Below are 14312 nucleotides of genomic sequence, written 5' to 3'. Positions count from 1 at the left end.
AGCCATAACAATACTGAGTTGTCAATATATTTAAGCTGCAATACTTCCATGTTATCCCTGGGCTTTGATACAAACCAATAACGCTTGCAACCAGTTTTTGTATTTTTTAATGTTTTTTAATGTTTTAACCAACATCTATTAGCGCGACAGGCCACACTCTGTTAAATATCCAGGACACAAAGCAGACGGGGAATCACAAAACACGTGACTCAGACTGTTTGATCATCTATGCACATGCCTTGAAAAAGTCACCTAGGTGACGAAACGCGTTGGCCTATCACCCGCCACTTCCGGTTTTGTGCACATCCGGTCGTGGACACCCAGGAAGCGTGCGTTCCACATCTGGCACGCACGACGATACCCCGCTCGATACTCCGCTCGCCACATACATCATCACACTTTCCTGATTCCGTGCATCCGCCAACTTGCCATCTACCGCAAGGTTTACCTACTCACCATCTGGACCTCACATGGACTTTATTGGACATCTTCAGTATCACCGCTATATTCAGGATCGCCTCCAAGCGCAAGTACCCCTCTCTCTTCTGGACACTGTTTCAGCCCGCTGCATTACCCGAGATTGTTCCAAGTGCAAGTATCTTTCTCCTCCCCTCTATTTTGGGCATTATTTAGTTTGCTGGACATTTCTCACCTCCAAGACTCTTCTGCAATACCATCGATTGAATCCCTCATTGGATTACACTAATCCATCAGCACCAGTGCAACATGGCACTAGTTTAACCATTAGGTTTTCATTTTTTATGCTATTGTTATATCCATGACATATATTTGTATTATTGCTGTACTATACTCTATGTTTTTGTATTCCATTGTACTGAACCATTTATTATCAGTTGATAAAGATAAATATCACCATATTGGGGCATTTCATTATTTCACTATTTAGGTCTAGCGCAGAATATTCTATATATTTGTATGATCTCAGGTTGGACTATCCTGATATTCCGCTGCTGTACCTATCTACATCCGTAGTGCGCTTCCCCCTTTTCTCTTTCATCCATCTGGGGGACACTCCTTAACCATTGGGTTAAGTCGGGGGGAGGAGTCTGGCACCCAAAGAGTTAACTTTTTTCAGCTGACAGCATATCACCCCCGCCAATTCCCACATACCGCAGTTTGAGTGCCCTTGGAAGAAGGTTGCACCTGAAGCGCTCCAAGAGAGACAGTGAACAGGGTTCACTGGTTATAGGTTTTATCCTTATCTTTTGCAGTTTTTTTCTTTTGACAGTGGCGAGAGGCTCCGTGCAAACGGAGCTGACTCGCGGGAGAAGCGCCTGTCGGGGGGGGGGGGGGCGCAGCCCCGGCCCCGGCCCCGCTGACAGAGAGGTAAGAAGCGCTTCTCACAGCGGGAAGCAGTCGGCAAGAGACTCTCCCCGCTGATGCAGGACGGGCGCTGCCATTAGGCAGAGAGCGCCTTTACTGCTGAGGTAGCCAGCTGGAGTATACCAAGTTCCTCCTCCCATGGGGATGGCAGTGAATTCTTGAGGATGGCGCGCTTTGAGTAGCGCTAGCGGGAAACACATTCTAAGAGGTTTTCCCCAAATATAAGAGAAAGGGCAAAACGCTGTTAAGGTAAACAACACAGAAGGAGAGCCAGTGGAAGGGGAATGTGTTTGAGGAACACCGCTTTTTTTCTTCTGTGTGTATGTGTGTGCATGTGTAGACATGCATATTATAAGACAATGATGTGTTGAGAGAACTGTTGTTTATGAGAAAACTATAAAGTTCTCTAAGCCTGTCTTATTTAAATCACAAATACTATGATATGTTAATATAAACCTAATTTGTATTTTCTGATAAATTGGAGAAGTGTTTGTGAATTTTGAAACGTGATTTAGTTTTTCTTATCTTGTGATGGCAGATAAAAGCAAAACAACACGTACCAAACATAATGTCTGTTCAAAATGTAATGTTAAACTAACAAGTGAACGGCTGGATCAGGGGGGGCTCTGTGCAGCCTGCACTGTGGCTCCTGTGAAAGAGCCTATAGACACCTCCACCATAACGGTAGATCCTCCTGAGTGGGCGGCTGCCTTAACACAGGGAGTTAATACCCTTGTAAATCTGTTATTTAAACCAGTTGAGATCCCAGCTACATCTGTGGTTTCTCAGGGTATAACAGTAGGAATGACAGATGAGTCATTTTACCCAGGGGTCGGTGTATTTCCCTCCCCAGCCCTCCCGGGGGTTTCCCAGATGGGAGATGTGGGTTGGTCAGCGGTGGCTAAAAGCCTGGACCGGCTTACCCATCTACTGGAGAACCCCAGACACAAGTGTAGTGTTAAAAGACGTAGACAAACAGCTAAAGCGCTGTGGTCAGTGTCAGACTCTGAGAGTTCCTCAGAGGAGGAGGGGGAATTGTTGGACGATTCAGATGTGTCCATTATAGAGTCAGAAGGAAACTCTAGGCACCAGGGTATGGACGATCTGGTAAGAGCAGTTCGTCAGACCCTGGGGTTTGCTGAAGTAGAGGAGACGAAGTCTTTGGACCGCTCCCTCTTTAAGAAGGCTTCTAAGCAGGTGGTCAGGTTCCCTCCCTCAGTTGAGTTGAGGGATATTGTAGAGGCCTCTTGGAAATATCCAGATAAAAAGTTCTCTTTGCCAAGGAAGTTTGGCGTATTGTATCCCCTTCAGGAGGAGGATATGACCCGTTGGGAACAGGGGGCAAAGGTAGATACACCTGTGGCGAGATTGGTTCGTCAGACTACACTACCTGTACTCGGGTCAGCGACCTTACAGGACACGACTGACAAGAAATTAGTATCCCTGCTGAAGTCGATCTTCTCGGCCGCCGGTATTAGCCTCAGGCCAGCATTGTCCTCTACCTGGGTAGCTAGGGCCATGGAAGTCTGGGCAGGGCAGTTAGAGTCTGCCTTACAGGATTCAGATTTACTGCCTCTGGCCATGCAGCTAAGGGAGGCAGCATGCTATGTATATGAAGTGGCCCATAATTCGGCTTCCATAGCTTCGTCTATTTCAGCTACAGCTGTAGTAGCTAGAAGGGCGTTATGGTTTAGGGCTTGGAATGCGGATTCAGAGTCTAAACGATCATTAGAATCCATCTCGTATACGGGTGGGATGTTATTTGGTCCAGAATTAGACTCTTGGATTTTACAGGCTTCAGGGGGCAAGAAGACGTCCTTGCCTGTAAATACTCCAAGACCTAGGGCTAGGCCTAGGTTTAGTTCTTTCAGACAGCCTCCTTACGGGGGCGGGTCTGGCAGAGGCCAGACTACCGATCCAGGGGCCGTGGAATCCAGGAGACAGTCCCGTAGGGGAAGGTCATCCTTTGCCCCTGTGGCGCGGAGAGCTTCTTCCGCCATGCTGCCGGATAGACCAGCGGCATGACTACCACCCACCTCTGGTTCCAGAGGGTGGGGTGGGAGGACTGCTGCTTGGGTTTGCCCGACAGAAGACAGGGTCCTCGGTAGACGAGTAGGTCCAGAATATCGTGATAGAAATCATGGGACCAGCTCATGTCAGGTTTTGGAAAAAATTACCTCGCTGGCTTCTGTCAAATCAGAAAGAGCTCAGGGCTGTCGATTTGCTTTGTTCAGACGAAGCTATACATGCTTAGAATTTCCAGTAAGGGGAAAGGTTTTAGTCACACCCATTCAGGGTGCTAAGGCTAGACTAGTTGTTCAGTCTATGACCAATCTTTTAGAGTCTGAAAGGGTCACAGAGAATCCCTTGTCTAAGAATGAGTTTCTTGAGATTAGTGAAGGACTTGGTACGCAGCAGAAGGTTGTCTCCACAGGACAAGTTGAGGTCCTAGATGGAGTGGACAGGCAGGATCCTGTCAGACAAGAGGCTGTCAGTAGCCAGGTCTTTGAAGCTGCTGGGAAAGATGGTGACATCTTTCAAGACCTTACCCTGGGCAGGGTCCCATCCCAGAGGAGCATTCCCGTGCTCGAGGTACCAGTAGAGGAGGTAGGTCCTCAGCTGGTGGTTGCTGGACAAGAACCAAACAGAAGAACAAAGACAAATAAATATTTGGACGTAGTGAGGGCATTACGTATATATGTTAAGAGATCTGCAAAGATACGTAAGACAGAGTCTCCATTTGTGTTGTTTGACTTTTCCAAATGGGGATGGCCAGCATCTAAGCAAACTATTGCCAGATGGCTTACCCTGACTATCAGGGAGGCTTATGTCCAAAGTATTAATCTCCCTGTGCCGAAACGTATTGTTGCCCATTCTACCCGGTCGGTTGGGAGGTCTTGGGCGGCTCGTAATGGAGCCACGGCGCACCAGCTGTGCAGAGCAGCCACCTGGTCCTCGGTCCATACCTTTACGAAATTCTACCAATTTAATATATTTGCGTCTGGGGACGTCTCCTTTGGCCGTAGTGTTCTGCGTGCAAGGAGATCAGAGTGGTCCCACCCTTCAGAGGAATTGCTTTTGTAAGTCCCCATGGTTAAGGAGTGTCCCCCAGATGGATGAAAGAGAAAACGGGATTTATACTTACGATAAATCTTTTTCTCTGAGTCCATCTGGGGGACACTCCGATCCACCCCGTCTTTTCATTGTTTTGTCTCCACTCCCCCCTCTGTTGAGTGGTGTGTCTTGGTTGATTGGCCTATCTTCCTAATGGCTTTTGTAATCAAACTGAGGTATGTGGGAATTGGCGGGGGTGATATGCTGTCAGCTGAAAAAAGTTAACTCTTTGGGTGCCAGACTCCTCCCCCCGACTCAACCCCATGGTTAAGGAGTGTCCCTCAGATGGACTCAGAGAAAAAGATTTATCGTAAGTATAAATCCCGTTTTTACATATCTACACCAGACAGTAAGGCTGTTATGTATACAGGCTTAACAGACGTGTTTTCCACAGTGCTAATTGGCATGAGTTTACCTGTTTCTAGACAGTTTCAAAAACACATCCCCTCCACTCTATTACAACCCCAAACAAGACATTTCCATAGAAAACTCATCCGAATGTAACACAATAAGTGCATTTGCAATTATATACATTGGTGCCTGCACCACTAATTGAAATATATTTCTACAATAAATTATTTGTACCTGATCCTGCTACAAATAAGTTATTTATAAGTGATCCAGCCACAGGGTTCTGTGGCTTTTATATGTCCTACTTTTTAATACATTTGTTTTTTTTATGTCTATTGTTGAAGCATTAAAAGCAGATAGGTATGACTTGGCCCTTAGTCATACTCTGGTCTAGTCTAGGGGTGGCCCTATATTACACAAGAGTCCTATATAGGTGGTATATTGTGCCACCCTGTCTGTTGTTGCTGGAATCCTACTTGGCTTTTCCACCGTTCCCTTTCTTTATCCCAAATGAGCCCTCTAACCGCATTAGGAGGGGCTTAAGCTGCTGTCACCACTGGACTCCTTCACAGCATCCAGATGCGTTCCTTCTGGGTATCTGTCGCTGCTAATCTAACCCCTTGCTGGTGCACCTGGGCTGGTACCCCTGACCTCTTCCTATAGATCAGGGTTGCTGTGAATGGATCCCCCTGTCCTATCACACTGGCCAGAGCTTCTGGGTAGTGGGCAGAGCGGTGGTACCGGAAAGCTGGGTCCATACCTCAGAACAGCTTTAAACTGATTAGATTTGGGTCTAATCTGTAGACCACAGGAAATTACAGCAGGGAAGAAGTTGTCAAGCAGGTCTTGAAGCAAGTGATGTTTATTCGCTCAAGTGCCCTGATGAGGACAGTTCACACTGGTTGAAGGTACCAGTGATCAGAAAGTCAGATTTCAGTACAAACCAGTGCTGTTTTATACAGTTTTGGACACAGCTTAGCAGGGGGTAAACCAGCCCCCTGAACTCTTTGCTGGCCCCAAGAAGTCTGAGTTATTTTTCGTATGAGGATGCAATATGTTTCCCCAAACATGGCTTTAAATGAAATTTATACTTAAAAAAATGAACACTTATCTGTGATATCCTACATTACTTTACAATGTTCAGACAGGTTTGTTTCCCTTTATCCAGGCAGGATACATGTAAGGACTCCCTGTTGTGTATTCAAGTGTTAGTCACTCACTTTGAATAGACTTACTTAGCCTTAATGAGGAATTATTCTTGGAACTACTTAAGACTCCTCAAACAAATGCTGATTGCATCAGACATATACCTCAGAAATTAATGCAATTCCTACACAGGAATATAACACTATATAATAAAATAAGTACATTTCTAATAAACAGTATCAAGAATCAATACATTTGCAACAATATAAATTGGCACACTGTGCTAATGATTTAAATATATTATTATAATAAGTTATTTATAGGTGATCCAGCTACATATATATTATCACCCATGTTATAAGCCTGTTTTCTCCATCACACACATTACCAGCCTTTGACTTCCATAACACTATTCAATAGCTTGTGCCAACTACACAGATTATTTCTCAGTAACCACAGGGGATGTCTACTGGCTCCTCCTCCTCTGCAGTAGATCTTCCATGAACCATTAGAGCAGGTTCCTGGTGATTTCTGTTCTCATACAGTTTTATGAAATGTTGTGCTGTTACTGCAGCCAGAGCTACGTTATAATGAACACCTTCATGCTTCAGGCTTCTATAAAAGCAGAATTTCATAATACTTTACATGGGAGGTGTAATCTGAAGCCAGATTTAACGGTCTGTTGAAAAAGCATCGGTGAATGGGCTGTCCTTCACAGCCCTTCCTGTGCGAAGGGTTAAGAGCGGAGCACAAAAGGGTTATATGCTGTAGTCTGCAGGACGCTTTAAAATAAAAAAAAATGCAAATTTACTTATTTTTGTTGTCGATCTGGTAATGAGGAATTTCTAAGCTTTGTATGACGCACAGCTTGGCTACATAAGTTTCTCTCTTCACATTTTAGTATACAGCACACTAAATTTCTCCCTGCAGCCATTTAAATGTATTCTTCTGACAGTCAGCGTGTCCGTTCTGTTAGTGTCTGTTTATTCTACAAAATGTAAAACTGTCATCCTTCTGTTGTAGATGAATTCTGTTGCCTGTGGCAGGAGTGTGGATTCTTCTCTCTGGATAGCCAAGTAGATCTTGTCCGCCATGTTTATTTTCATTGTTACCATACAAAACTTAAACAATTTGGACTCCAAGCCCTGCAGAGTCAGCCAGATCTGATTCCGTGTCAGCTAGATACTCAAAGCCGCAACATGATTCCAGAAGTCCAAGAAAGCTTCATGTGTATGTGGGAGCAGTGTGAGGTAAGGACTCTAGTTTTTTTTTTTTTTAAATATTGGACGTTAAATGTACCATTCTATTATAAACCTGTATTTTAGAATCTCTTGCTTATCTAAATATATTTGAAATAAATTCATAGTTTGTACTTTAAATGGACCTATTGCCCCTTACATGCTATTGTACATGAGAATGTAGCCTGTCAACTAAGTGACATTATTACTTAGTCACAAACACTATGCTTCAATGCTGTCACTAGGTCCTAGTGTATTGATAGCCTACATTCTCATACATATCATTTAAGCTTGCAGGAATGTCTTTATCCACTGGTCTAGGTGGCAGGTTCACTATGATTATGTTATAATGTAACAATTAGCATTTTACACTGCTCTAATTATGCTTTGAGCTCTGTTAAGTTTTTCATATATAAAGCTGCCATTCAATTTTCCATATAATGACTGTTTATTTCCATGTCCATACACGCTCTTTTACTTCTAGTGAATTCTAATTTCAGGACTTACTGTAAAAGAATTATGATAATTCTCTGCTTACTTTCAAGTATATGGACTACACTAATTATAATGACCAAGAGTTCCCTTAAATAAATACACCAGTGCGTTTAAATCGCTAGCGGGTTTCATACCACTGCTTTTTAATAGTGGTAGAATGCCAATCCCTAAAACACTTATTAAAACAGAAAAAAACTACTCAAAAAGATTTTTATGATCAAATTTATTAATTTTGACAAAAGGTTGAAAAAACGAATGGTTATGTTTTTGTAAATACAACACATGCAGTAATTAAAAAGCAATGTTCCATTAAAATCACTTTTAAGGCAATGATAAACAAGCATATTCAGTGTTCTCCCCAGAAAATGTTGCCAACTGGATGGCATTAAGAAGTAGCTGGGTGGGGGCAGTGTAATACTTTGCAATAATATTGAAACATTTTGTAGGTTATTGCTCACACCTGCCAGGACTGGTCAGACTGGTGGTCAATGGTCTAACACACACTGCTGGCTGTAGTGATCACTTAGTGGCTGTTCTAATAGGAGAAACAATGGTTAATGCTATAAAAGGACTCTGTTGAGCTCCAAGAGTCGGGTGGCAAGTAAAAACAGGCAGGTGGAGCGCCCGGAAAATAGGTTCTGGGGAGAACATTGCATATTTTATTGTATCTTCAGATAATGGTTGGATGTGTGTCTATTCAAGTTTGTTATAAATGCACAGTATGCCAAATCAAATGAAAGAGCTCAACAGAGCTCATCGCAAGCATACTCTATGTAGAATTGTGATATCTGCCTGAGCTCACTGGCTGCTGTAGCAGATTTCCTTTGCTCCTCAGCTGACTCTTGTTTCTCTCTCTCATCAATACGATAGATTTGGCACTGCAGATAAGAGAACTTGTACATGTGTATGAGATAGCAACTGGAGTTGCCAAGGGAAAGAACGGAGTCTAATAAGTAGCAGTTAGTGCTGGAGAGACTGGGGAAGGAATTGTAAATTCAGAAGCAGTAAGTGGAGAAACTTTCTCCATTAGCATGTCATTCCCCAGACATTACTTGGCTAAAAACGCTTTAACTGCCATTCTTCTATTTCCCAAGAGCTCCTGATAGTAACCCGATAAAAATTGTTCACCCTAAGTTATAAATTCTGAAAGACTGTGAATAGAATGCTATGACATATCTCAGGAGAGTTTGATTTTTGTTTGTCACTTTATTTGGTTGCTATGTAGAAAAGGGGTGGCTAACCTTTTGGAAACGAAGGCTTGGTACACACCACAGGTTTTTTCACCCGATTATTGTGCCAATCGCATTATTGTGTACGCTTCAACGATTATCGTTCCAAAGCATTGTATCTTTTGATACAAACCTCTGTGGATATAGGCTTGCTCAAATCCTTCTGTTTCTTCATGCAATCAGACTCGATGATGTTGAGGTCAGGGCTCGATGGGGGCCATATCACTCCCAGGATTCCTTGTTCTTTACAATGAAGATAGTTCTTAATGACATTGACTGTATGTTTAGGGTCGTTGTCCTGCACAGAATAATTTTTGAGCCAATCAGGCGCCTCCCTGATGGTATTGCATGATGGATAAGTACCTGCCTGTATTTCTTAGCATTGAGGACACCATTAATCTTGATCAAATCTCCAACTCCTATTTGCTGAAATGCAGCCCCAAACTTGCAAGGAACCTCCACCATGCTTCACTGTTGCCTGCAGACACTCATTATTGTACCGCTCTGTAATTTTTATCTCACTGAAAACATAGGTTTAGAATTACCGGCAAGTAAATTAATATGGATCTATACAGACTGCTGCAAATTATAAAGAAAGGGCTCTACAAACTCGCACAACACGATCCCAGATTATATCATACTAATAGGAAATGTAATTTACAATATAAATTACAGTGTATAAAACCAGCCTACTATAGCCACCTGCATCTTTAAAAATCTCTGCATGATTGCTTAATATGTATGATTTGTATCACAGCAGTGAATGGAGCATCGTTTCTGAATTATATCCTTAATTGAGGACAAAATATTTGCTATCAGTCTTTTTTAATTTTTTAATTTTTTTATTTTTTTCACCTATTCCTTAATTTTAATATTTCACCTTAGCTAAGAGTTACCATTTTCTTTTAAAGACCTTAATAAAATTTGATACATTTTAACATTGTTATTACTTTTCAGTGTCCAAAGTGGGCACCATTAACCATTAACTTCCCTAAACTGTTTTCTTGATGCATAGATAGTGGTTATAAGGTGGCATCTTGTCCTAAATTAATTTGAATGCTAAATATATTAATAAGGACTAGGACCAGGTCTGTGTGGCTACTACTATCTCGTTTCATATCAGTGGTATATTGCCAAATCCAGGCCCCCACCCACGTCTCCCATAAATATTATTATGTTTCAGAACATTATATTTCATCTAGGACCCCACTGTGCTTATTCTATTGTCTCATTGATCTTCCCCTTTAGAATGAAAGCTCTTACAGACAGGTTCCTTTACCCTATGTTTCCTGTCTGCCAACTCTCCGTCTTCCTCGCTTGTCCCTGTCGTATCTTATGCAGAATTGTTTTTGTATGCTATGCAATAGCCATGGGTATACTCTGTCTTCTTGGATCTGTTTACTGAATACCCACTGTTTCAGAAGCTGGATAGTCGTCAAAATAAATTACTTGCTTGTATATTTACTTGTATACTATCATCCTCATCATATTGGATCCCTGTGAATTTCCCCATGTGTACTATATGATAAAATATTAACACCTGTTCAACACTTGCTCCAAAGAAAAATACATTCTAGTTTGGGAACCCCTACTAGCAAGTAGATACAGCCTCCCCCTTAACTCCCTTCAGTCCCCCCATTGACCGCATATTTTATGGTTATTATACTTTTATTCTGTTCATATATAAACTAATTGTTTATACTTTGTAGTGTTGGTACTTTGTACTGAATCTTTGATTTGCAGCTGCTGTCATTTTAAAATAAAATTTTATTCTAAGAATTTAAATTGACAAAAAGCAAATCTACGGTTGTACTAAAAAGTTTGAGAACTCTTTCTGCATAAATGTGACCTTGAATAAGTCATAAAAATAGATAAAAAGATCATCAGCATGGAAGACGTTTACAAGCAGGTCTTTGAAGCAAGTGATGTTTATTTGCAGTCACACTGATTGAAGGTATTAGTGATCAGGTCAGATGGAACTAGAAGAACAATTTTCAATAAAAGTTAGTGCTTTTTATATAGATTTGAACACAGCCTCACTGGGTAAGCCAGCCCACTGAGGTCTGAGCTATTTTTAGAATCCGGATGCAATTTGTTTACCCAAACATGGATTTTCATACAATGCAAAGCTAACAATATTTACACTTATCTGTGATATCCTAAAACATGCTGTGATTTCCTGCATCTTATGTTGGACACAGGAAATGTAACAGCAGCCTAATTAAATCTTCCTCTGCCTTCAGGTGCTAGACCCTCGCACATCAAAAGGTCTAATTAACATGGGTCTTTTCTTCAGACATTCGCATAATACACATTTCCAAAGAAAGGTACAAAACCCCAAACAAGTCATTTCCCCACATCACAATACACAAAAGACTATACCTCAGAAATCATGCATTTCCTCTAGCAAAGATAAAACAAACAAATTTCTTCCCCTGGACTCAGAAATAAAGATATATTTTACCAACATACACACAATATCAAAAATAAGTACATTTGCAATTATATAAATAAGTGCCCTGCGCTATTTCCTTTAAATAAATTTATACCATAAGTTATTTATAAGTGATCCAGTCACACCTATGCTTTCAATAACACTCCTGAGCAGCAGTGACTTCTTTAATTCACCACTTTAACTATGTTGCCTATAGAAATTAATATACACATGAAGGAGTTGCACAGACAGGATTTATTCCATGTAGCAAACCTATTTGGATTGCGGAAGACCTCCCGCTCCCATGTTATAGGACAATGTAACTGCTTAGGAACACAAATATCTATTATGGATACGCTGGTAGTAGTCATCAGTATAGCAAAAGTTTAACTGAGCCCTCCAGCGCTGTTAACAAAACTGTAAAATATACTAATGGTGGTAGCCAGCAGGTGAGATTTTGAGAGTAGATCGGAGCCAGGTTTGGTTTGCAATTTAATATATTCACAAAAAAAGAATCCAAATGTTGATTTAGAGGAAGTGGTTGGAGATTTGGCCAGTTACCAAGTACTTGGACCATTGCTTCAAGGCTATTCCTCATAATTCACTTGCTTGCACCAATGATGGTGCAGAGGGTACGGGGAATCAACAATAAAGTCTGGTCCTGTTCAGGGATCACATTATAAAACAAAAAATAAATAAACACCCTTTGTCTTTCCTGTAGTTATTTATCTCCTGTCTATTGGTCAATTCTGTTCTACCAGGAGGGAGAATCTACTTGCCGATAGGTTGCCTAAAACTACTAAAATGTAACATTTCATGAATTGATTAGAACTAAATGTATTTTGAGATGTGGCTCTGGCAGAGGGGGGATTTTTTTTTTTTCAATATACACCAGACTTCCTATCTGTAAATCCAGCACAGGATGCAGTATAAGCAAAGCTAGAGTGTAAGTCAAGCAATATTATGCAGTAGTCCAGTATTTTACGAAATGCCTGAATATTCCAGTATTTTAAAAATTTGATAAATTATATAATCAAATACCAACTTGAAAAAATATATTTGTTGTCGCAGTAGTCTTTTCCATACAAGATTATCACTCCATACCATGTCAATTTAATATTATAATATCGTCTTTGTTACAGGCTCTACTGATACTTCACATTTAATTGCATGGTAACAAGGTGCTACCAACCAGTTGAAAACATGAGAGCAGAAGAAAAAAGACTGGTATGAGTAGGTGCACAGGATCTTGTTCACTGCCAAATGGGGGGAGCCCTATTAAATAATAAAACTTAACCTTTATTGAATAAAACTAAAATAGATAATATAGAAAGCAGCAAAATATAAATAAGTGAATGTGATATATAACAATTCTGGAAAAAAAAAGTGAGTTAAAAATGTCTGTGTGTATTTCCTTTATTATCCTTCATGTAGTTTACTTGTTGCCCTTATAGTTGAATATTCTATGCAGATTGATGTAGAAGAATCCAGAATGATATTCTCTTATTAGGAGCTCAGTTTGCCTGGAAAAAGCATAGTGCAATGAAACACGCGTTGGCGTACAAGCTGTGTGTTTCTCCTCCTCTTTATATTAATGATTCAAGCACTTTGTAACTGTGTCAGGCAACCAAGAGTTTTACTGTACTGTTTGCCTACACATCGGGAATCAGATTATTACAGGCAGATAGCAATTCACTCCCCGTCACTGACTCTATGTAGGGAACTGCATAATTTCAAGATGCAATTAATCCTATCAGCTAAGGTTAGGGAGCAATAGATATCTTGCTGCCTTATATTCTTTGAACTTTTGATGGGGTTAATTGATTATTCTATAAATAATCCATAATAATAATCCATGATTATTCCATAATTGCTGATTGGTCAACTGTATGTATTAAACGGAGTTCCTAACAAGAGAATATCATTCTGAATTCTTCTACATCAATCTGCATAGAATATTCAACCATAAGTGCAACAAGTAACTGCAAGAAGGATAATAAGGGAATACACAGACATTTTTAACTCACTGTTTTATTTCACAATTGTTATATATCACATTCACTTATTTATATTTTGTTGTTTTTAATATTATCTGGTTGGACATATCTGTGTAGAGTTTGACTGGATTGGGTGTGGATCAAAGATCCACCATTTCAGAATCATTTCTTTTCTGGGTAATGTCTCTGTTGGACCTAGTAGTGTGTTTCTGTTCTTGTGTTTCCTGACTGCTGAACTCTGCTTTTAACACATACTTGTAAATTGAAGAAATCTTAACTTAAGAAATTGCAAATATAAAATATCTCACTTTTTATTTTTTTTCACTATAGAGCTCATTTGATAATGCAGAGTGGTATTACAGACACGAGACTCTCATGGCCTGAGTGCTGAATATGAGGTGTCTGGTAAAGAGAACCGGGTCCTGATGTGCGGGTGGAAAGGTGAGGTTCACATGGAATATGTTGGTACATAACTGGTATGTTCTGACTTTCCTTCTGGTCTTTTATACATAGTGCCCCTGCACCTTTTTAATTTTTTTTTTATTTTTTTTTCTGTTAACAGACTGTGACTGCTCTTGTAAAAGTCGATGCAAGCTGAGGGAACACCTACGGAGTCACACGCAAGAAAAAGTTGTGTCATGTCCAAACTGTGGGGGCATGTTTTCAAACAACACTAAATTTTATGATCACCTGAGACGGCAAACATCATTTGACCGTGAGTTCTGTCGCTACCTTTGGTGATACAGTAGTTCCTCTTTAGGAAAAATGTGTGAATTTTACTCAATCAAGAGAACAAAGGGAAAAGGTGTATGTTGTTTCTTTTACAAAGGCTAACGTTCAACATGTTCTCTTATTTGATAACATGTCCACAAGTTGTCGGTGCCCCAGGCATTGCAAGTGAATTTGGCCAGAGTTATTAACTGTGTGCCTCACGTTCCCATGCCACTCTATACAACATCATTAA

The 14312-nt window shown here is 40.6% G+C and overlaps 1 protein-coding gene across 1 annotated transcript in view; it reads left to right on the top strand.

The window, feature by feature from the left end:
* The window catches only part of HINFP (histone H4 transcription factor), an 82672-nt gene that overhangs the window by 16365 nt on the left and 51995 nt on the right, over window positions 1-14312 (top strand). The window contains 4 exon segments of the mRNA XM_075190546.1: window positions 6979-7205; window positions 13679-13712; window positions 13715-13789; window positions 13911-14063. Of these exon segments, the coding sequence (XP_075046647.1) occupies window positions 6979-7205; window positions 13679-13712; window positions 13715-13789; window positions 13911-14063 (489 nt within the window).

Source organism: Mixophyes fleayi, chromosome 11, assembly GCF_038048845.1.
Source record: "Mixophyes fleayi isolate aMixFle1 chromosome 11, aMixFle1.hap1, whole genome shotgun sequence".
Taxonomy (NCBI): domain Eukaryota; kingdom Metazoa; phylum Chordata; class Amphibia; order Anura; family Limnodynastidae; genus Mixophyes; species Mixophyes fleayi.
This window is presented reverse-complemented; position numbering and strand designations above follow the sequence as displayed.